At 36.9% G+C, this 24,862-nt stretch overlaps 2 protein-coding genes across 3 annotated transcripts; one reads left to right on the top strand and one right to left on the bottom strand.

The window, feature by feature from the left end:
• The first annotated feature begins 114 nt into the window (after window positions 1–114).
• Window positions 115–18,610, top strand: LOC117219739 (uncharacterized). Of its 2 annotated transcripts, none has more exons than XM_033469105.2 (12): window positions 115–264; window positions 6,226–6,351; window positions 9,413–9,505; window positions 9,716–9,778; window positions 12,202–12,525; window positions 13,527–13,679; window positions 14,221–14,385; window positions 14,977–15,098; window positions 15,191–15,280; window positions 15,866–16,904; window positions 17,564–17,652; window positions 18,052–18,610. In XM_033469105.2, the coding sequence occupies exons 1-12, from the start codon at window positions 234–236 to the stop codon at window positions 18,073–18,075; spliced, it is 2,319 nt and encodes a 772-aa protein (XP_033324996.2). In that variant the 5' UTR covers window positions 115–233; the 3' UTR covers window positions 18,076–18,610. The 2 variants fall into 2 exon arrangements, with proteins under 2 accessions (XP_033324996.2, XP_076378651.1); XM_076522536.1 differs by having other exon boundaries at window positions 12,181–12,525.
• On the bottom strand, window positions 18,602–24,464 carry Y-f (yellow-f). Its single transcript, XM_033469106.2, has 7 exons — window positions 24,207–24,464; window positions 21,890–22,153; window positions 21,609–21,808; window positions 20,894–21,101; window positions 20,031–20,366; window positions 19,115–19,314; window positions 18,602–18,916 (listed from the first exon to the last, which is right to left on the bottom strand). Exons 2-6 carry the CDS (start codon window positions 22,149–22,151, stop codon window positions 19,118–19,120), a joined length of 1,203 nt encoding a protein of 400 aa, XP_033324997.2. The 5' UTR covers window positions 22,152–22,153; window positions 24,207–24,464; the 3' UTR covers window positions 18,602–18,916; window positions 19,115–19,117.
• Between the last annotated feature and the right edge of the window lie 398 nt (window positions 24,465–24,862).

Below are 24,862 nucleotides of genomic sequence, written 5' to 3'. Positions count from 1 at the left end.
CGGCACGCGACGGAACGCACGGGCACCGATGCATTGTTTTTAATTTTCACGCGGGACACACCGGCGGCGAACGATCGCTCCCATTCTTATCGTTGAAGCACACGTTCGGTGTGTGGTTGCCATTGGAAATTGATTTCCAGTTGCCTGGCAACGTTGAGTTTAAGTTGCCACCAGGATAGCCATGCCTGGCCGGTAGTTAGTCGGCTGCAAGTTCTGCGGCGCAAGGTGTAAGCATGGGCTTGTCGGACCTAGAAGCGATACCTGGTAAACTTTCCATGTTAAACGCACCGTGTGCACACGATTTAACGCACTCGCATCGACTATCTACGCGATCAGCACCGTATACGAACATCGGCGACGCTATATTTCCTTAATTTACCCGAAACAGACGCGGTTTGCTCTGCCGGCGAGCCGGCTTCGCAGTGATCTATATAGTCCGCGATTGTTTATGCGAACTTACAAGCGCGTAGAATGATTTCGAAAAATGTTCAAATCGACACCGATATGCGTGCGATATAGTTATTCGGTCGGATTGTTGTCTTCGCAGTTAGTTCGCTGGACGCGTTGCTTATCGGACATTATCTCACAGTGCTTCGGAAAGCCGACGATTGTTAATAAACTCGTCGATAGAAGTAGCAATTTAGTAGTCAATTTAGTAATCGTTGATTCGAATAATTTTGTCGTCGCGGCTGTGTTTTGCTTTACGCGAAATGATAATTGTCCGCGCGAGTTGTATAAAGCAGGAGTTAAATAGAACGTGATCTCCTTTGTTAATAATTTTAGCGGGTTGTAAATAATATAGGATTGATGTTGAATGCTTCCAGTGTTCCTTCTGTGTTGCGTGTCTCGCCTACTCATCTTACAAATGTAATCGTAATTGCGTAAACGCGATTGAAAAACGTATCAGGAAGACGGCTTCAAGGATTTCCAACTTCCACGTGTTTCGATATCGAATAATACATTGCGTAAAATTAGTTTACCTCGGTTTTCGCAAATACGAAGCGCTGGCTGGCTGCCATAAATATGTGACGCCGTTAGCGTGCGTGTTAATGGCTTCGTTAGATTCGTAAATCATGAAGCATCATAGAGGTTTTCATTTCACCGTGTTTTGCGTCTTAGAAGCGCCAGAGACGCGTAAACAGTTTCAGTATGCTAACGATGTATTACATTGTTGATCGTTGAAGCATTTTTGCAATTTTCATCGGATGTGTGTTTTATTGCTGTAAATGTTGGTTGCGAAAGGAAATTACGAACGACACGCAACGTTTGAGTACGAGAAAAAAAATTGTGGCACGTCTGAAAATGTTCGAGCATAACCAACAATTTTCTATTTATTCCGTACGATTTATTTACAGCTCCTGTGAACATCTTGTCTTTCGTCGTAGCAATTAATACGCATTCTAGTCATCGCAGCCATCATTTAAGTACTTAAAAGTACATGCTATCGGAAAATAAAACTAATATTTCTGGTCATATTAAATTCAAACGTTACTTCAATCATAACAATAATGATAATATTTCGAATTATTTAAAAAATTTCAGTGTTTTATAGCGTCATTCGAAGAGTAAATAATTTCTCTTAATCAAAATTTGATGATATTTCACATTTGTCGTGCTTCGCATTAATCGAAATGCGAATACATAATTAAAAGGAACAATTGAACAATAAAATTCTTCTTAACTTCTAATTGAAATTACCATTTTTTTTTATAGGTATATAAAATAAAAGAGAGAATTTTCAATAGCACTAGTATCTATTGAATTAATACGGACAGATTGATTGCGTTGCACGCAATGTTTGTACTTTCTGAAAGTTAACAATTAATTGGCACACGAGTTCAATGTGGTGCGAACTAACGGTAATGCAATCATCATGAACAAACGTTACGTCGGCAGAAATAAATATGCTTATCACTTCTCCGTTCGCCAGTTTTACGAACATGTGGGCTGCAGCTTACGTCCGCAGAATATCGTTTCCTGGCTCAATCATGTCGTAAATTGCGCCCTTCGGCGTGAAAATAATTGAAAAATTATTTCCCGGAAAAACGAGGTCGAAGGACGTATAAACTGTCCACCCGCCCATTATTTCCGAACTGAACGACCGCAGTTCTACATTATTTATTTGCGCTACGATTTCGTACTCGTTTATGCAACTGTCTACAATTTTAAACAAATTTTAAAATAATGGAATCAAGTCCAAAACAAAAAATAAAAATTATATACAGTTCTATCAAATTTTGTATTATAGTATTTAAAAGTTTAAAAAAAGACTTTGATATTTTTTGAAGCTTGTGTTTCTTAGAGTTTCAAATATTTAAATAAATATTTTACTTAGAACGTATAAAATTGAAATAAATATAACAAATGAATATTTTAAACTCTAAGAAACAATGTTAAGGAACTTCAAAAAATATTTTCAAGTAAAATCAACTCTCACTTGCGGCGTCGATAATGTATTAATCATAAATTGCAAATTAGGAGGCGGACGTTTAGTTTCGGTAAATAAGAGAATTCTTATACACCGATTATTATAAACACACATGGAGTTGCAGAAATTCAATTACAACATGTCGAACAACATTACCATAAATATCGCGGTATGTATTACCGAGGTGCAGAAACAATGACAATAACTCATTGATTATTTAAACGACGGTGAATTAAATATTTGAATCGATTTGGCCGCTGGTCGCATACATTTTAATCTGTTCTCTTCGTCGCTGTACATACAACAAACGATGTGTACTCGGGTTAACGACCCGACGCAGTACCACCGGGCAGAAAATGGGCGCATCGATGATATCGGCACAATGAATTTACCATCTTGCATGTCACGTCTTAAAATAAGGACACGCTCCACATTAGAGGCACCGAAGCGATAAATTCGATCATTGTCCCGCGTTACGATATCGTTTTCTCTGCTCCGCCTTCGCGGACACCATGAGTCAAGCGAGACCGATTAAAACGATAGAACCGCGACCGTCCGTCTCACGTGGCCGTTCGTTTCAAGAATTGCATAATAATTGCAATTGTCGCAACTATTAATAATTGCAACTTGCGCCGTCCGATTTGACCATTCAATATTTATTTGATAGATCAATCGTTCGTTTTACAATCAAACTTTCTAAGATAATAAAAATTCGTGAAATTACAGTCGAGAGATCGTAGAAACAATCGGCGGCGTTAAATGCACGTACAACGGATAAATTTGGCTCGGATATGCAATATCGAAAATTGCTTCGAGTCCACGCGGAAGTCAACGCGTTGCTCGTTCTTCCCGGCAAGGTCCGTGGGCGTCGAATGGGTCCACCGAGAAGTAAATCTTGAAACTTGGACTGATAACGTAATAGGCAATTAAAGTCAACTCAGCCAAGGGACATACTGTGCCCGAAAGATGGATGCGCGATGCATTATGCAAAGGAACGTTTGAACTTTTGATAAATAGAACATAAACATAAGCTCTCTCTCTCTCCCTGCGACGGATTTACACCTACGGCTAACATTGACCTTTCGAAATGAGAAACTGTGATTCACCGTGGCTTCTGTCGCGGCTGTTTTTGCTAATCACCGATACGTCCATTTCAAAAATCTAATAAATCTAATAAATCCAACAAATCCAGCAAATCCGTTGAATTTAATGAATCCGATAAATTTAACGAATTCAATCAATTTAATAGATTTACATACTTTAATTAATTTACTAATTTATTCAATCGACGTAATGAACGTATCGGTAATAAATTTATGAATTTTATTAAATTGACGTCCCTGCGCCGTCCGCGGCGTTCAGCGATTCGCGTTCTCTTCCAATCGGAATGATTGCCGTCGCGAGCCAGAAAAGACCGTAGAAATTCTGTTTAACAGAAACAATTAATTCCGCGTTGCATAAATTGGAATTAGCAATTTTCTCGCGTGAATAATATTAACACGTACTCCGGAGAAATGAAATGCAGTCTCGCTGCCGAGAGCTAGCTTCCTTCCTCGGTATTCAAATACAAGGACTTTCGTATTCACAAGGACTGCGGATTATAAAGCAGTCCTTTGAACTCGGCCACGCCTCCGTACATGATAATACGCGATTGTTTTCTGTACCTTTGTAATTTGCTCGTAAAATTTCATTTCGCGCGCGATGGAAAACCGTTCGAACGAAATAAATTACGTGGGACGTTCTAGAACGTGGCGAGTAAGAACTCGAAGGAGAGTTAATTACGTCTCTCTGGAGCAGTGATAATTATGCTTATTCCGTTCCCGCAAAAGATGAACAATCGCCACCGGAAGGAAATTATTTTTTAATTTGCAAGAAGTACCGAAGTTTCGAAAATTAGAACGAAATAGCCAATTATTCCACCAAAGATAAGTTAAATAGCACTATTTCTGTAAAAATTGCAATTTCTTGCGACAACTTGTGTGTGAACATTTGGCTGAGCATTTGGAATTAACGCTTGTTAATTATTATATTTGAAATTATATTTAAATGGCTGTATTTAGATGATGATAATAATGGTAGTTTTAGGTTTCCCAGATTCTTCGTACCATTGTCTCAGTGAACAGAAATAAATTCTACATTTTTCAATGAATATTTTGCAATCGAAATTATCGTATCATCAGCCTAATTCTCCATCGAAGAAGGTGTATCAGGTAATTTCTCTGCGTCGAGTCTCAGTCCTCCATTCGTCGCTCTCGAATGATTGCTGTAAATTGACCTATTAAACCTGCAGTTGTAAACAGTACCGAAACTTTACAACAAATTCGCCGGTAAACCGATCTTTATTTCCGAAAGAAACAACGAAAGGCCAGATTTCGTTGATCCTTCGTGCACGTAACGAAGTTCGCCTTCGAGATATGACTAATGCCCCGTTTATCGGTGATCCGATTAGATGACCAACGGCCGATATTTGCATTTCAAATGAATACGTAATGGGTTTTTACGATTGCCGTTTGCAAGAAACGGTCGCGAACGAAAACCGAAAGCGAAAGGAGGAGATTCGAGGGTTGACAAAAATTTGTCTGGACTTCTCGTCGGCAAATATACGATAGAGTTCGCGCGCGACCGGCATTTCGTGCCAGACGAGAAAGAAAGAAGCGATTCGCCGACTGATATCGCGTTATCGCGCTAACCCCTTTCGGTAAATCATTTGAGATTTAGCGCGTCTGTGCTATCGTTAAGATGTATTGTAAACTGCGAGATGGTAGATGCACGCGACTTGAATTCGGTAATGGCGAAACGACCCTAGAGACGATGACGATTACTCGAATTTCGAAATTATAGAGCAGTCCAGAGAGAAACGAGATTCATGAGATTGTTCTTGTTTTTATCGTTATCGTCTGAGCTCCTCGAATTTCTCGATCGACGCTCTGTATATACAATTATGGACAAAAGTTAAGAAATCTCTCGTATCGTTAACGTTTGACTAAAATTTGACGTTTTATATAACAAATATAATATATTGAATTTAATTTTTATGTTATATTTAATATATTAAATTAAAAGTGTACGTATACACCTTTCAAAGTGGAACGACTTTTCTAAAATTCAAGCAAACGTTTCGAATTGTTTTGAGATGCTGGTATTGCTGTTTTTTGGAAACATTCTTTCGCACGGTGCCTATAGCAAAAACTAGTCCTCTGACATCTGCAAAAAACTTCGACTCATTGTATACAGTTTATAAACGGTTGCTTCGTTTCTACTTTCTACAAGAAAACCATGAAATATGATTGTTTATGAGACACGATATGTCCACAGTTATGAATATACAAATATAAATATATGTATATATTATAATAATATAATTTGTAAAAGGTTGCTTCATTTCTACTTTCTATAATAAAACTATGAAGTATGTTATATATATGTTATAATCATAACTATATATATATATATATATATATATATATACATATCGTATAGTTATAATATATATATAATATAATATAATATAATATAATATAATATAATATAATATAATATATATATAATATAATATAATATAATATAATATAATATAATATAATATAATATAATATAATATAATATAATATAATATAATATAATATAATATAATATAATATAATATATATTATTATAATATTAATATAATAAATATATGATATAATATAATATATATTTGATAGTTTTATTATAGAAAGTAGAAATGAAGCAACCTTTTACAAATCCATTGATTCATGGATAGCGCTTCTAATAACATTGCGCATTTAATTGTACAGATTCGGGTGCGGTATTTACGATAGGACGCAGCCGGTTCGCAGACAACATCGCATCACACTTCTTCATACGAAAGGATCCTGTGGTCTCCATCACGTGCGGGGACGAGCACTCCGCTGTCATTTGCCGTATGTCGAACAAATTTCTTTCTATTTTGCTATCGAAACAGAAAAACTTTTCTCTTTAAGTTTTATAAATAATTCGGTTATGCCAATAATATACATATAATTCTCCTGTTTATTTTTAATCGTTCGAAGATTAAATTGTCTTCTTCTAACAAATTTCCTACAATCAATATAACCGTGCACGTTAATAAAAAACATTCAGTCGCCAGTTGAATCGATTCGATGTTCCCCAAGAAAATTAATGAACTCTTCACTTCGTTCGAAAATAATTGGCGATCGCTCAAACCGCGAACGTCGAATGCGCTCGTTAAATAAAAGGAACGACGCGGTCGTGCTTCCTTTGCGCCGCATAAAATAACGTCGCAGATCTCAAATTCAGCACAGATTATAATCTAGTTGACGCTATAGCATCGATTCCGTACGTGTTTCGATCATTTCTCGCGTCTATGCCCCGACATGTGCGTACTTTCTTCTTCAATGCTACACAGGCTAGGTCACGATTGACATATGTTCTAAAAGTGTTACACATCGCATTTCTTCGTGATACGTAAATCGCTGGACGGCGGATCTTTATGCGTTCGCGACAACAAATGAGCGGGCCCGATTTCGAACGACAAAAAGATCACAGGAATCAAAGAGTAGCAAGTATACAGTAAATTCTCCACAATTTTCCTTCGCTTCTGAACAAAAATGGACTATTTGGGAAGAGAAGATGCGATTATTCGAGCCTCGCGGCCTCATTTTTATAGTTGCCGATTGTCAACAATTATAAAAACGCAAGGCTCGAATAATTTTTCATTCTCCATTCTCGTTTACAAGCTGCAGGAAAATTAGAGAAAATTTACCGTATTACTTTCGTTCGAATAAAATTGTTAAGGAACAAACAATGTTCCTAATTGGCTGTGTCGTTTTACGATAATTAGCAGAATATTTTTATTTCCCATGAAATGCCGAGACTCGAATTTCTGCGCAGGGAATCCGACACAACCATCGTGTGACAAGTGTCATTCATTATACTAATGTGCCAAACGCATGAAAGCGGCATGGTCAATCAAGTTCGTCACGGTTTCATTTGGGCATCGAAAAGTCAAAGTGACGTTCTGTACGCGTCGCTCTATTGATTCGTACACAACCGGTCTTGATTTTAATGGAAATCAATAGGCGAACACACGTGAATGTCCGGGATCCTCCGGTGCAGTGATACAAAAGTTACGCGCCGCCATCTTGGTACCCCGCGAAGCTCGCGTAATTTCTCGTCGCGGAACACCTGGCTGGTTACACCGGGCTTAGCTGCTGGCTAAAAATAATCTCGTTTTAATTCTCCCGCTTATTTTTATCCCTTGACAATGTTTACACTCTCACTTGAACTTTCTTGCACGCCAGCCGCCTTCCGTCATGGTTTACCCTACGTCACGACGGCTATCACGATTTATAAGCTGCGAGAACATTATAAATCGCGGGCCCTTGTTAACGAAAGATCGGTTACAGCGATTGCGTGCGAAACGCGCTTTTACAAAGGGTTGTTTCATTACGCAATTATTCGGTCGATTAAACGGGTCAATTTAATCGTTAATCTCGAAACGATGCGCTCTTAATTTTCATCGAACAGCGTTGTTTACTGTGCCAGCAAGTTCGATTCGATTTGTTAATTATCGCTTCGTGTTAATTGGTTAATCAATGCTTCGATTCCATTGGGTAATTAACGCTTCGATTCTATTGGTTAATTAACGCTTCGATTCGATTGTGTAATTAAAAGTTTCGATTCAATTGGTTAATTAAAGCTTCGATTTTTATTGGTTAATTAAAGCTTCGATTTTTATTGGTTAATTAAAGCTTCGATTTTTATTGGTTAATTAAAGCTTCGATTTTATCGTTTAATTAATGCTTCGTGTCAATTCGTCAATTATTGCTTCGATTCTATCGGTTAATTAACGCCTCGATTCAATTGGTTACTTAATGCTTCGTGTCAATAAATTAATCAATGCAATAACAATTTATTATTGATCAATAATAATTCTCACTAGGTTAATTAAACCATTCCCTTCGACGGAGAGCCTACTTTCGGATAGATGTTGTGAAGTATTCATCGGAGTTTTCGGCGCAAATATTTGACGAGGTTAAACTACGTTGCGTTCGTTTCCACGCAAAATGGTAGAGGTCGAAAGTCGTGCAGTTTGCAGCTTCTGTAGCATGCCTCACGAAGAAGTCACAATCGACCTGTGCTTTCAGAGGGATAGCCACTGTCCAGTAAATCGATATGACCACGCAATGCTCGTGCACGTAACATACCTATACGAGCAGAGCGGATATACCGTTATTATCAACAGTTCCAGTTAATCGCGGGGTTATCTGGACACGTGAACCTTTCTCCGGCAAATAATACACTGGACGAAATTATTTATTATTCCACGATATATAAAGTTTTTCCTTGGACGGTTCGCGGGAACGAAATTTCCCAGACATTCGTCCAGAAACGTTTTCTGCGCCTTAAGCTCCTTTCCCTAACGTCGTTATGGCAAATCTGGATAGCCGCTTGATAATCTGGCGATCTTGGAAAGCTTCGAAATTAATTTGCGAATTTACTTCGATTTTCGAACAAGTCGATCCTTTGCATTTATTTTCAACATTATATACATATTCGTGGGAAGTTAATTATTACATTTATTATTATTAGTACGTTTATTATTAGTAGTACATTAATTATTATTAGTAAATTTACTTTAATAATTACATAATATTTGTTTATTCTTACCACGATCTTAGCTGTATAAACTATTCGAAACACGGATGAACGATCGTGTGCTTCAATATAAATTAATTAATTTACTTGTATGATTGAATAATTCGGCAATTGAGATTTTATTTGTACTTTTGTCTATTTCGTCTTTAAATATAATGTTTGTAATCTTTAATTTGTTGTAAAAATGCTTGTGGCACAGTTGTAAACTGATGTCACAAGTAAGCATAAAAATAAGATGTTCTGTCAAAATATATCGACGGTTAAAAATAGAACCGAAATATCCTAGTTTTATCGAATATAATGATTTTCTCATTTTCGATACAGAAACTGGCAGGCTTTTTGTCTTCGGTAGCAACGATTGGGGTCAGCTAGGACTTGGTCATAAAAACCACATTAGCAAACCATCGTGCGTGAAAGGTACGTATCTTTGTTATTATTCTAAAATCATCAAACCTTCTTTTCGCAAGATCGATATTATTATTGACAATCGATATTAATATATAATATTATTCATGGACCGAATTCGACGATAACGAATCAAATTTTAAAATATACATATACAATAAATATTCAATGAACGATTGTAACATTAATCATTAACGAACAAAACAAAATTGTAATTTTCAGTTCTGAAGCCAGAAAAAGTTACACACGTGGCCTGCGGTCGAGCACACACTTTAATTTGCACAGGTAAGAGATTTTTCTGATCGTACATGTTCGAAAAACATTGTTATCCCTGTGCGCGGGATAATTTTATGCAATTAGATGCATGGCATCGCATGCTGCATAAGTATGCAGCTATCAGTCGTTCACCTTCCAATTTAAAAATAGTCCACGAATCCTTTCCGTGGCTAGAAAAACGATATTCTATCGGAGAAGCTGTTCAATTATTTTTTCTTTATTTCAGTAATTAGACTGCGGATCTTTATGCAAAATAAAAATGATTGGCATTAATTACGGGAAATTAGAATTGAACGTAAATTCTTCCTTCGATAACTTATAATATAATAGAAATATATATATATATATATATATATATATATATATATATATATATATATATAATAAAAATATAGTATATAGATTAATAATATAATAGAAATATACAATTTAATATACAATATAAATATAACACATAAATATACAATATAATATACAATATAATATAATAGAAACTACGCCAGAATTCTCAAATTTATTAAACGCAGTTTTCCTGTCGAATTTCTTCTATTCATGTTTGCTATAGGTGCATAAAATGATACATTAAATTAAAATTGTCGACTGAACTGCCATCGACGAATATCGAATATCGCCAACTACTTTTGCAAATGTTTCAATATTAACATTTAATATCTAAATTAATATCGCTTCTTGTTGTGTAATCTTCTTCGATTCCGTAAATTCGTCGAAACTACCGTGACCGTTTCTCGCGATCGAAAACGTTTAATTCTGTGGAATAAAAATAGATCCGGATGATCGAAGAATCGGCAACGCGATTTAGCGAATATACGTGTAGAGGGAAAATGTCTGGGTCTCGTTCGGTTAATTTTACATTATCCTAAATCCAACCGAAGCCAACCCAAATCTCGCCAGCCGTCGTAATATATTCACGCCTAACTGACCCGTTCCTAATTTATTTCACCCTTCAAGCGCGTTCTACCCATAATTCCACGTTTTAACTAAGGATCCGAAGACAGCTGCGATATCGATTTCTATTTTCGAAACAGCTGCGAATAAAGCTTCGTCCGAAACGAGCGAGAATATTTTTATTTCCATAATTCACATTTGCGACGATATTAATTAATAACGTTCGTTTAATAGAATACGATGTATAATCTGGACGCTGCTTAATACACGGTCGGTTCCAAAAACAGCTTTCCTCATCGATTTTTTCAATCGAACTCCTTTGTTGTAGCATGTTGTGAAAAGTAAAGCCACATCGTTAGTTTTATCGGCGAGCTAATTTTGTTGCAGAGGAAAACTGCTTCAACGATCTTAACGGGCGTAATTTATTGGCAACTTTAATCTCGTTTAGTCCATGTGCTCCGAAACGTTACTTCACGGTTGGTTTCAGTTCTTCCACTATCGACTGCGGATTTTATGCATTTGTAACAACAACAAAATGATCAGGCGAGATTCAAAGAATATTAAAAGAATCGAAGGACATTTGTGTATTATTTTTATCTCGCTGAAATTATTTAACGAAGAAAACAATTTTTCTATTCGACTCGCGTTTTTTCGCGATCCAGACGAAGATCATTTTTATTTTGCGCGAAGATCCGCGGTCTGTTAAGGAATATTATATTTACTCTTGTTCGTCTTTAGGAAGCCGCTGTATCTCGATCAAGAAAACGTGTCGCGGGCGCTCCTGCATTCTCGCAAGCCGCGCGATAAGATGGTTAATTAGATAAAAAAAAGCAGCTTTCTCAGGAAGGAAAATGATCAGCCACATTTTAAGCAACAAAGCACGCGGCAAACACATTTGTCACACCGAAGATTTCTATCTGTCGTCACCGACGGCCTACATTGCGCCCGTGTTCGTGACACTTTTATTTCCGAGCGCGTTAATTACTTTAATGCCCTTTCAATTTTAGAACTCTTCGGACTCGTTCGACGATTACAATATAGATACAGTAATTTCTGCCAGAAATTGAAACCGGAATTGTGGAAGATCTTTTTATTTCCAATTTTTTGCCACGATTCGAAGGCAATTCGGAGGCCACGTGACACGATTCGAAGGACAAATAATTTAGAAGTTGAACACTTATTAAACAACTTATATTTATACAAATTTTGCTCTTAAATTGCACTGGAATTACACGATTACACGATTCGAAGGCAATTCGGAGGCCACGTGACACGATTCGAAGGCAATTCGTATTAAACAAATTATTAGGTTGTTAGGTTTGAATGTATTTAGGTACAATTGAGATTCCGACTACCCATCGACCCTTAGCATCGGCGTAGCAATAAATTACACAGGCGTAGGACTAGCACAGGGCGATTCGCAGCATCCCTAAATTTAGCATTTCCTGGAGAAATTACTGTATTTGCAACAGCAGCTTCACGCGTGTACGCGTAGCGTCGTACAGCCGCGAACGTCGATGTTTCAGATTCGCAGAAGATTTTTGCCTGCGGCAGCGATCAAGAAGGACAACTGGGTCGGGGAAGATCAGCGATTGGAGATTCCGCAAGCTCCCCGGTGTTAGTGTACGACACGGGACTGGCTGGACCAACGATAGTTCAAATCGCAGCTGGCTCCCATCATTCCCTCGCCCTCACCAGCGATGGCGGCGTTTTCGCGTGGGGCAGCAATCTCGAGGGCCAACTGGGTTTACCTGACGTTTCCGGTTTGGTAAACAAACCGACAAAAGTCCACATACCCGAACCAGTCAAACAAATTAGCGCCGGCTATTATCATTCTTCTTTTCTGACAGGTGACTTCCTGTTTGCTTCTGTACAAAAAAAAAATGGACAATTTGCGAAGAAGAGACACGATTGTTCGAGTCTCGCGGCTTGCTTTTATAGTTACCGATTGCCGACAACTATAAAAACGATGCCTATTATTTAATAGGCATTTAGGTATATAGCCTTGCGGCTGTATAAATAAATTAGGTATTATTTATTTTTAGTAATAGGTATTATTACGCTTATTTATTAATACCTTGAATAATCGTATCTCGTCTTCCCAAATTGTGCATTTTCGTGCACAATCTGAGCGTCAATTAGAGAGAATTTACTATATTGACCTTTTTTATCTTCTCCGGACAGTAGGATTGACATCGGAGTTTCGAGTTCTATGCGCGAAATATAAGCGAATCGAGGTCTTGTTTTATTTATTGAACGAAATAAATAATCAATAACTAGTTCGCTGATCTTTATGCGAATTGCAAGATGCAGAAAAACTACGGACACGTTTGTTTCTTTCTTCGATCGTTTTAACGATTTAGTGCATTCACAATAAAAATTGATAAACGAAAGACAGAACAGCGAAGACATTGTTCAACGAAGAAATACAGTTTTATCTATTTTATACAATAGTCGAGAAAAAGTGTTCGTTTTGTACAAATGTATCGCATCGATGTTTTCGCTATTTTCGATTTTTCGATCAACTCGTTTTTGTCCATGTAAATGCAGCACCTCGTTTCGATATGCAAGATAAACATACATCGTTCGATCGGTTCGTTGGAACTTGTAAAACACAATTTGCGCACTGTGCCCGATGTTAATTGCAAAATGGGATTGCTCGAGTTTAGCTGAAAAATAATTCGCTCGAATTTCGAAACGCCTGTTCTCCACGTTAATTAACTAGTTACCGTGTTCGTAAACCGTCGACCATGGCAGCCAGATTAGAAAACTGGGTCGTGTTTTCACGTGATTGTCGACGGAAATATGTGTCACCGTGTCAGAACTTCCAGGCATCGAATTATGTTTCCAGAGAGCGGTCTCGTTTACGTTTGCGGCGAGACGGAAAGCGGGAAATTAGGGATCGATGCGAAATTTTCAACGCAGATCGTGCCGAAACAAATGCAATTGCCCGGCCCGGCTGTGCACGTGGCGTGCGGCGGTCATCATACTATTATTTTAGCTGGTAAGAGGCATGCAATACTCATGACATTTCTTCGCGTTCTTTCACCGGCTGTCCCTCTAATTACTTTAATCAGAATAATTGAATATCGAGAACTCCAGGGAAATACAGGCGCAAAAATGACGCGCTTATTGTTAAAAATAAGTCTCGAGAGAACTGTACTATAATCCTTGCGATAGTATGTTCGCAAGGTTATATTATAGTTATTTGGTAATAACTAATAGTATTTCGGTAATAATAGTATTTTAGCGCAATAATAGCATTTCACTAACAATAATTTTTATTCAGTAATAACATATAGTATTCTATCTCGTAATCTTCTACACTTTATTCACATTTATGTTCTTCATTATTTTTACAATTAATATCTGCTACTTAGACTCGAAGTCGAGAAAAACCTTCGTTCCTAAACTTGTTTGTACGAGTTTGTGATCGAATTCGCGACAGAAGCGTTACGAGGAAAACATGAAATGGATGGGACAGTGCGAAAAATGTTATAATAAATGTCTGACAATTTTGCAAAATATTATCTCGTGGTTCCTAGATAATGGAAACCTATATTGTACCGGGAGTAACTCGTGTGGACAATTGGGGCTTGGGTCAAATGTCACGGAACTGGACACGCCGAAACTCCTTCCACGCGGTGCCCTGCAAAATGAAAGTGTTTCTCACATCGGCTGCGGGGAAAGCCACACCGCCATTGTTACCGGTAAATTTCGACAATCAATTTTGTCAAAGCTCGGAAAATTAATGGGAACAACTCTGCGGACATTTACCGTCAACAATTTGTCGCGAAGTTTGTTAACGGTGTAACAATGAAATGAACTATAACATTCACGATACAATTCTGCTCATTATGCGTAAAATTCTTGTAATATAAAATACTTTACAGTAAAATTTCACTGAAGACTTATCATAAGATATGTATAAATATATAATAGATACAAGAATATATATACATATATTAATATAATTCTTATATTATATTATATATATATATATAATTAATATATATTATATAAGAATTATATTAATATAATTCTTATATTACATTATATATATATATATATATATATATATATATATATATATAATTATTATGTAATTAATATATATTATATAAGAATTATATTAATATATTTATACAATATATAATATTATAATTCTTATGTAAACGGCTGCAATATTAATACTTTGTTTTTATTTATTCATTGCTACCAATTAGTTAGTAGTTAAACATTTCTCACGATTTTCCATCAGTAATTTTCTGTCTCCTTCGATCGTCAATTTGTTACAACAGGCTCCGGAAAACTGTTCACATGCGGCGACGGGAGACACGGGAAATTGGGTCTGGAGGAAAACGAGAACAATGTCCACGAGCTGACTTTCGCTCCGAGATACAAGGAGCTCGTCGTCTCGAAGGTAATTACCGGCACATCGTGTAATCTTAATGAACCGAACATTTTTTCATGTATCCAGTTCCGAGTAATTGATTCACTCTTTCGAAATTAAAGGTTGCATGCGGTGGCTGCCACACAATTTTAGTCGGCTGCAGACGGGCGCCCATTAATTCGACGGCCAAGGAAAACGAAACGTCGCAGATGGTAACTCAAATTCCAATTAGTACCAGTTGCTTCATTGAATAATCCATTAGCGCAGTCTATATTGATTTCAAAATAAACAACCATCGCCGTTATTGTACAGGGTGGTCCGCTTGAGACAAGTGTTATAAAGGGTGTTCCGAAAACTGCAAAAATCTCGTAATCCGAAAATGGAGGGTTCTTGAGGTGATTTGAAGTCAATTTTCCCTCAGCGAAAATGCAATCCGCGGCTTCGTTTACGAGATATTAACGAAAAACAGTGACCAATAATAGGGGAGCTTGGTTGGCGCGAGGCGGGGCTGAGCCAATGAGCGCACGAAGCCCAGTACCGCTGATTGGCTCGGCCCCGCCTCGCGCAAACCGAGTCCGCCTCTCATTGGTCACTGTTTTTCGTTAATAACTCGCAAACGAAGCCTCGGATTGCATTTTCGCTGAGGAAAAAGTTACTTGAAATGACCTTAGGAACTCTCCATTTTCCGGTGAGATATTTTTATGACACCCTGCATACTCTGACACCCTTCGCTATAATATTTATTCGTCATTTAATAAGATACTCGTTTAATCGTTCGATACGACGATTCATTGTAGGAAACTCTGCAGAAGAGAGGAACATTGCCGCCCTTAAAAGTCCCACTAAGCAGACGACACAACGACCTGCAGCAGGACAAGATCAACGAGAACGTGACGGAGACGAACAGCGACGAGAATAACACAACGGAGGAACTGGCTGCAGAATCGAAGACGGAAAGTGTTCAGATAGACGCGGAAAATAATGAAGAAACCGCGACGAACCGTGACACCGATTCGATGAACAATATCGAGAGAGCTGACAGCCCGGAAAAGCCGGCGGAATCTTCTCCGAGAGAAACAACGTCGGACAACGAATCGACTAAACAGACACCGGAAGTGGCTACCGAAGAGCCGCGTGAAAATTCCGCGACGGAAGAACCGAAGCCGGAGAACGACGACAAAGAGGCAGAGAATAATAACAACAATAACGTGCCAGAAGCGCAGACGGAGAGCGAGAACCCGGTCCAAGAAACGAAGACGTCGGAGGACGCGAACGACGAGGAGAAGAACGAAGAGAACAATAACGTGGCGAACGAAGAGACGGCGGGGAACGAATCGGAGGATGCGAAACGGCCGAACGAGGAAGACGGCGCGACGGATAATCGGGAGAACGAGGATTCGGAGCCAGGTGACGCGACGGCGGAGTCGGACGATAAAGACAAGGAAGAGAAAAGTCCGGCGAGGATGACTTCCGGTTCCACGCCGCCGCCGAAACCGCCGAGGCTGAAGTCCGGAAGCAGCAATAGCTCGTCGACGGGGAAGGAGGACGAACCTAACGAGGCGAACGCTGCGGCTGATACGGCCGTGAACAAGGAACCGGAAATAGCCGATGACGACCACGACGAAGAGGAGTCCGCGCGGAAACGCGAAACGCGGTCGGTGAAGTCTTCGACGAAGAGCGAAAGTTCGAGATCGACGAGGTCGAAACACGACACGGACGAGACGATAGAAATCGATAAGCAAACTGACAAGGAGAAAATCATCGAGGAGGAGAAGATGAACAATGATCGCATCCAGGACGACGCGGACGTTGTGCAGTCGCCGGCACCGAGAACTGGTAAGCCAAATATGATAGATAAATGTTGCTTTTTTTAATGGCGTAAATAATTTTATGGAGGATGTTCGATTATTGGAAATTCTAGTTGAGAGAGAGAGAGAGAGAGAGAGAGAGAGAGAGAGAGAGAGAGAGAGATGATTGATTGTTATGTTATAGGAATGTAAGAAAAATATAATATATGAAAAATATATATGTATATAATGTAAATAAAATATGTAATATAAAAGATATAAATAATACATATATATAATACATAAAATATTTAATATAGAGTATATTATATATATATTTATATTGAAGAATAATATTAGAATATTAAGAATGAATATTAAGGATTGGAATAGAATATTAAGAATTATAGAATATATTATAAATTATATTTATACATATATATAGAATATAATATATAATTTATGCATTTATATATTTCTAATTAGCACGAGAAAATTCTACGAATGCAGGACCTGTGTCAGTGAAATGTTTAGAATGTTTACATGTTAACTGTGAATGCAACAAATTGAATTGAACTCAACTTTTAAATTTCAGTCTTGTTAATTGATTATAAACAGTATCGATCACTGCATGTTTTTCTAATTATTAACGAATGCGTACATGATCGATAATTACTAAGAATAATTTTCATCATGTTTGTCTGTCAGGGAAAATGGCGAAGATATTCAAAGCTAAAAGGCAACAAGCGATTGAAAATGGCACCAAGATAGCGAGTAATGCGAGTCACAAATCAAAGGTACTTATAAAACTATTGTCTTATTTGTTTCATTAATCAAGCTTTTAATTCAAATTAATATAGATAGAGAGATAACAGAAACGAATTAGATGCAAAGACTTTTCAAGATTGTAATTTAGATATATTTGAACGTACACCAAGACTTATACAATTTTTTAATCATCCAAATACTTTGAAGTTAAAATTGCAAGGTTATTTGATATTTATAAATTGATTGCACAGAAAATTAATTGTACAGATTTTTAATGAACCGCTCAACAACGGAGATCTTTTTTTAAAAAAAAAAGTACAATAAAATGAACGTGAAATATTACAGGTTCCGTTAACAATTAGATACGCGAAATTATCCGCGTTAACGATGAATTTTATTTAATTGTATTCACCGTTTGTTTCTTCCAGTCGAAAACGTGCAATATCCTGTGATCAAGAATTCCTCGAGGATGTAACATAATTCGTCAGATTTTTTCTAATGTCGGGGCGACTGACGCGCAATCGGGACCAATGCATCGAAATGAAATTTCATTTCCGTACATAAACGATCTTTCTTTCGACATCATCGTGATTTGCATTTTGAAAAAATGTCATCTTTACGTCTCCTTTTACAAGGCAACCCACTTCTTCGACGATAATAATGAATAACGTAACGAGAAAATGATTTCGATGTACACGTGTCTTGGACGTTAGTGAAAAAAAAAACGTGTGTAAATAAAATATGAGGCGATGGAGAGAGAGAAAGAGAGAAAAAGAAAGAGAGAGAGAGAGAGAGAGAGCGACGACCGAGTTCGACGCGCAGACGAAGAGAAAATTCAGCTAAACTGCGACGTGTTGCAAATTAGTTTAACATATCAACTAAAAATAATATTTCAAGCTGCTTTCACGTATCGCGTGTTTCGATTCCGAACGTTCTTTTGTATAATGAGCATGTACAAATAAATGTAGACGCAAGGGATCCTGATAAGTTTATCGTTTTTATTCACATAATCGACGAAGCATAATATCGTGCGAAGCATTTACGTATGTAATTATCTCGAGGTTCTCGGTGACGATAGCGTACAAATAATAAACAAATTACTGCTAACATATTATTCCATTACAAATACACTACCGATGAAAATTTTGCTTCTGTGAAAAATTCTCTGAAAAATTCGTGATCAATCGATCACTCGAAATCGAGGCTCCCGGTAAAACTATGCTTCTCTTGAAATTGTTAACGTTCTTGGAAACGATCCCAGGAGCTCTTCATTATAATATTATCTCCCATGAGCTGAAACACGATTGTTTGTAGTCATGTAAGTCTTTATTCCGACGACAGGCGTATCTTAATTTCCATCGGTTCCAATGTTTTTCAGCCGACAGCGTAAGAGAATTAAAAAAAAGCACACACACACACACACTCACACACAGATTTGTCAACCCGTGTGGTAGATCTGTCATGCGATATAGCACGGTACAGTTCGGTTACCTTTTAATTTACTTTCTTGCACGATTCTGTTAATTTATCGAGCGGAGCCACCGTCAAGAAGAAGTTACGTTCCCGCGTGTCGAACTGCGAGAACACCAGCTGCGGCAAATTATCGGACAGCACGTACAATTTGTTTTCCATGCAATCGATGGATAAATCGTTCGGGAATACCAACGTTGTATTATCTTGTGCCACATTGACTGAAAAAGACGAACGTAAGTCGAAGTATTGTTGTATTCTGTTCGGCGGAGTTCGCGGAATCTCGTTGCATAATAATAATGGAAGAGGCATAATGCGCGCGGAAGAAGCGATTTTCCGAGACAAATGGTAATTTCTATTAATCGTAAATTAAGGATTCTGTCTATTTCTCGCGGTCGCGATGATTGCTAAACGTCGTGTTTGGTTAATATTGTACGCGGAACAGCGAGATGTTGAAATGATTGCTACTAAAATTAGATATCGTGGCGAGCTTCAAATATTCATTACCACTTGTTCATTTGACTTGATAAAACTGACAAATGTGTAGAAATAAATAGAGATAAATAGAAATAAATAGAAATAAAAATAGAAATAAACAGAAATAAATAGAAATAAATGGAAATAAATAGAGATAAAACTGTCCAATAAATAGAAATAAATAGAAATAAATAGAAATAAAACTAACCAATAAATAGAAATAAATAGAAATAAAACTGACCAATAAATATAAATAAATAGAAATAAAACTGACCAATAAATAGAAATAAATATAAATAAATAGAAATAAATAGAAATAGTGATATTTATTCAGAGCAGAGAGTTTCTTAAATTTTGTAATTTAATGCACTCGTACGAAACTTATTATTATTTCGCCGGCAATTAAATCCGTCGATGACAACAATTAATTTCATAAATTATTAAATCATTGAATACTTACTAAACGTGTCCGGATTCAATGGTACATTGGTGTCCCAGCAGGCGACTCCATTTTTACTGACTTGAGTGAAATAGTCGATGCCAGTTTTCGGATCGATCAAGGACGAAGGTCCCTGCGTGTTCAGTCCCTTAGTACCTTCGATCTTGTATGCGAAATAGTCCTCGTACCTCCTCGTCTTGTCGTCTCGCAAGACACTCGTGGGCACTGAGAATTCGGTGATGCCGCACATCGCATGGAAGTACAGAGTTCTGTCGCCGTCGCTACGTTTCGGAGACAGAGACAATCCAAATACGCCGTCCGTCCATTGGAAGCTGAAGCCGCTGACATTAAAGCTACCTGCGAAAATCGATGTCGATTCTTAATCATCGAAGATTGATCGGCCGGCGTCTATGATAACGAACAGACGAAGATAGATGCCACATCCGCCGACGTTAATTCAGATATTAAGAAATCAGTCGGAATATATTCAGAACGAGCAACAAAGTTTTTTAGAATTTTTTCAAAGTGTCCTTCTTTCGATTTTTATTTTATTTTGTTATCTTTCTATGTATAATTTCTGGAAATTCTTCTATTTAAGCTAGGCTTCTTTTTTCTTAGTTTCGTTTGCACAATTTCTAGGAATTCTTTTATTGAAATTAGGTATCAAAGATTAGATTTGAAAGAAAATTAGGTTTCAACGTAAATATAGCAAAATCTCTGCTTTTAATTCACAGAAACACAATGTCTGTTATTTGAATTCCAATTGTACTGAAATCTGAATTTTGCCGGAAACGTGACTGCAATTTCGTTAATTGAAGATTTGGAGGTTAATTAAGATTTTGGTACAAGCACGAAATATTTGAAGTATACTTAAGTATTCGTACAGTGAATTGGATCGAAATGGAAATAATTGTGGCTGACTCGCCAGGAATCGTTCTTAGCCCAACTATAGACCACCAATCCATAACCGCCGATATCAGAAATATAGACGTGAGTGTCGTCGCAATTGTCTGGATCGGATTCTACTGCCAAATCGACGAAGAAGGAATTGGGCGTTTGATGGGCATCCTTTAGTGGATACGTTCGAATTACCTGTAATTATAACATAAACATTATTTTCATTCCTTATTAATTGTGATTGAACTAATTTTGACGATTTTATCACGTATTTATTTCACTAAAGAAGGCAGAAGACACCCTCAAATTTTAATTTAACACGATTTTTCTCAAAAAAAGTCAGAAGACACCTCATAAAATCTTAATTACTTCATTATTATTTTTTTAATTGTATTATATTATATATTATATATATATATATATATATATATATATATATATATATATATATATATATATTGAAATATAATAATATTGTAATATATTATAATATATATTATATTATATATATTATAAGATAAAGATAGTGATAGCTAATTAAAGTAAAAAGTTAATTAAAATAAAGTTATCAAAATATAATATATATAATATATTAATTATTAATACAATATAACTATATAACATATAATAAATCGATTCTCCGCAAATTGATAAATCGGAGCCCTTCCGAAAATAAATAAATTATGCGAACCAGTTTCTTACCTTGTCCGTCATCAAATCGATGACGAAAATTCGAACAGGGCTGACGACAGTGGTGTTTTCTAGAATACCATCGATTCCGGTATCGATACCCCAAAGTCGACCACAGGCGTCCGACCTTACGCGGAAAGTGCTGATTATGCTATCCGGCGAATGCACGTCATTTGTCTCCCAATTAGGGTACGGAGTTAATTTTGGAGATTCTAGAGTAAAATCAAGCAATTTATTTGTCAATGTTTGCTGTGCAAATTGTAACTTGTAACGATCGAGCTTCGTTCACGTACGCGATTCGTCGTTCTTCGAGATAACGTTTAAATTAGCCGCCACACCCTTCTTCCATCGTGGTATAGTGATGAAGATCTTGTCGTTCCACAAATGCATTCCGAGGGGCATATTGTTCTCCGGGATGTAGTCACCCTTGGACAGCAACTCGTCTCGAAAACTGTCGCTTGGAAAATTGAAATCGACCATGTTCCATGAGTACAGCGTCTCGAAGTCGTGGCCCCTGGCTACTGCCAGGAAGGCGATTAAGAAAAAACACCGCATGGCTGTAAACAGAGTAAATTATGATAACATTAATTTAATGTTTGCGTTGCAGCGATTACGATTTCGCTAAAATTGACAGCAGCAGAAACGAAATTATTATCTTATTATATTATCTTATTATTTATTATTATATCATATTTATTATTTATTATTCTATTCTATTCTATGTATTATTTATTATTATATTATACTTATCAGTAGTAGTCAACAATAATTATATTTTTTGCAACAGCAGGTCTCGTATGCAGGATTAAAATCACAACCGAAATTATAGCAAATATTAAACTTTTTCTTTTCGAGTTTTTATATGCTCTAAGCATAGATCTAAAATTATATGAACGAATCAAATAATTTGCTTCATAAACGATCAAATTTATAAAGTTTAAAACGTTTAAAGGCTTTACAATTTTGACGATCGGAAATCTAATTACAAATTGAATCGCGAAGGAACGTTATCGCAAAGCCATAATTATTTACTTAATTTAATTATATTGAATATATTTAATTATCGATCACGCTCAATATTATACGGCTAACTGATATTTTTATTCGAATGATCAGCACTACTTTCTTTCCCGTGAAATCGTTATTATCACCGGAGATCGAATATTCTAATGTCCAATATCGAAACGCTGTTACGTAAAAACTGGATTCGAAGACTTCATAAATAATTCATGCGCCCACATTCGATCGCGTATTCAATTTTCATTTCTCCAAGATACCATTTTCGTCTCGTCTCACATTGTCAATGCTGGGCGTTCGCGACCGTTGTAATAAATAATAAAATATAAAGTGATAAAAGATAATAAAGAAATAAAAAAATTATGAAATCCGATCGATTAAAATTGACAGATAAAATTTAGCCTTAAAATCTATATCGTATTCTTCCGATGGTTATACAAGAGGCTGGCAATCGCGAGAAGATTATATTCGTTGTACCATTCTCGAGGAAATTGAAAAATAATGAAACTATTGATAATCATTGCGTCCTTAATCAAATACGTAACAGTAAATAGTACAATTGAATCGTGATTGAGAAAACAGCGGAGTCGCGTGTGTAGGCTCGATCTAACATTGTCATTTCCGTGTACAATTAACGTCGGTGCATTAAATGGCTTGCGAAAGAGTTAATCGGATGTCTTGGGGATGTAACTATACTCGGTTTTGTTCGATTCAATGACGGAAGGCTGAAGTGTCACGCGAACACTTTCAAACGCGTGCTTGTCAATTTGTTGTTCATTTATTTAATCGATTTCGTCGTGTCTCACTGTGTGCTCCAATCAGTGTCTTTCAAACAGTCGCATAAACTCATTCAATATTCCCGACGTTGTAATATCATTAATATTATTCTATAATATTATTGTTCTACAATATTATTGTTCTATAATAATACGTACTCGTTATTCTTAGTCATTGAACATTGCAGTATAAAAAATGTTTAAACAACTAATCAACGTGCAACTATCAAATTAACGTCTACAAGAATCTTATAGAATCGAAGCAATTTATTTATTAAATATATTTTCTAAATATATTTTCTAAAAATATATTTTCTAAATATATTAAGATATATTTTCAAAATAATGATATAGAAATTGGAAAGTTCCACAATTCATTATCAATTCTATAATTAAAAATACTCTTTCAAAAATAACAGAACTATGATAAAAAAATAACTACGTTCCACGCATTAAAGGATTGTGTAAACAAATAAAACAGAATCATCGTGTCAGCGTTGTCATTAACGTTATTAAAAGCGTCGTCGATGCGGCGAATAATTCAGAACACTTTTTCAAAAAGGACAGGATTATAATCAGTGAAAGCTACGTTTCACTCGATCAACGAAGAAACGAAAAATGAAACAAAATCGTGCCGCGACAACGTAGTTACCAATTTTAATGAATTCACTCATTTGTAAGTTTATTTATTTTAATTCCGTTGAATATCTTGGATATGCAAATTTCGTCGAAAATTCTATAGAAAAAAACGTGCACCCGTGCAACGACAGTCGAAGATTTCGTGCTCGCAAATGAGGAGCTTTTCACGGGGACTCACCTGTGCTTAAATCACGGCTAGTGGAGCGTAATCCGCAGAAAGCAGCGCAGTGGCCAAAGAGGTAGGAGGAACTGAGGCTGTGCCGATGTTAATGTCCTCTGGACACCGTGTGTCCGTCACTCTTGCACCCAAAGAACGAATTGGCCTTCTGCCTGGAACGGTCCACAACAGAATGCCGCTATAGTCGATTCTCGTATAGCACTTTATATACAGAGAAGCCTCGAAATGGCTCTCCGGCCGGCACCGCGCGGTCGGCGACTGAAAATGGCTGTCCCGATCTCTCCTTTCGTATCGCGATTACCCGCTTGTAATTACACGTATGTCCTGAAGCAAAAGCGAGAAAACGATTTACATGTCTCCAGATACGAATCGACTCGATGATATCGCCGATGGATCTTGGAACGGCACGATTTATCAGGAAATTTCGTAACGATTCGCCTGTTTTTCCTTTTGCAATGATAAAAGTTTATAAAGCGATTCCTTGTCATAAATCATTTTACATTATGGCTCTTCACTTGTCACGGAGACGCATGTTGCATAGAATGAATCAATAATTATTAGTTAAATAAACGATTCCCGCGATAAATCGTTCGGCGTCGCGGCTATTCGCGCGAAGAGAAGCGACGCGAATAATTCAGAATTGTGCTTCGGATATC

The sequence above is a fragment of the Megalopta genalis genome, chromosome 5, assembly GCF_051020955.1.
Source record: "Megalopta genalis isolate 19385.01 chromosome 5, iyMegGena1_principal, whole genome shotgun sequence".
NCBI lineage: Eukaryota > Metazoa > Arthropoda > Insecta > Hymenoptera > Halictidae > Megalopta > Megalopta genalis.
Note: the sequence above shows the minus strand (reverse complement) of the source record. Positions and strands in the feature narration are given on the sequence as shown.

What these genes read in the sequence shown, in the direction of transcription:
- LOC117219739 (XM_076522536.1), top strand. Translation starts at nt 234, where the DNA reads ATGGGCTTGTCGGACCTAGAAGCGATACCTG. An exon ending in GCACTCCGCTGTCATTTGCC is followed by an intron (nt 6,352 to 9,412) that starts GTATGTCGAACA and finishes TTTTCGATACAG; the next exon opens with AAACTGGCAGGCTTTTTGTC. An exon ending in TCATTCTTCTTTTCTGACAG is followed by an intron (nt 12,526 to 13,526) that starts GTGACTTCCTGT and finishes TTATGTTTCCAG; the next exon opens with AGAGCGGTCTCGTTTACGTT.
- Y-f (XM_033469106.2), bottom strand. Translation starts at nt 22,151, where the DNA reads ATGCGGTGTTTTTTCTTAATCGCCTTCCTGGCAGTAGCCAGGGGCCAC. An exon ending in CCATTTCGATCCAATTCACT is followed by an intron (nt 20,367 to 20,893) that starts GTACGAATACTT and finishes CGATTTTCGCAG; the next exon opens with GTAGCTTTAATGTCAGCGGC. An exon ending in ATTGAATCCGGACACGTTTA is followed by an intron (nt 19,315 to 20,030) that starts GTAAGTATTCAA and finishes CGTCTTTTTCAG; the next exon opens with TCAATGTGGCACAAGATAAT.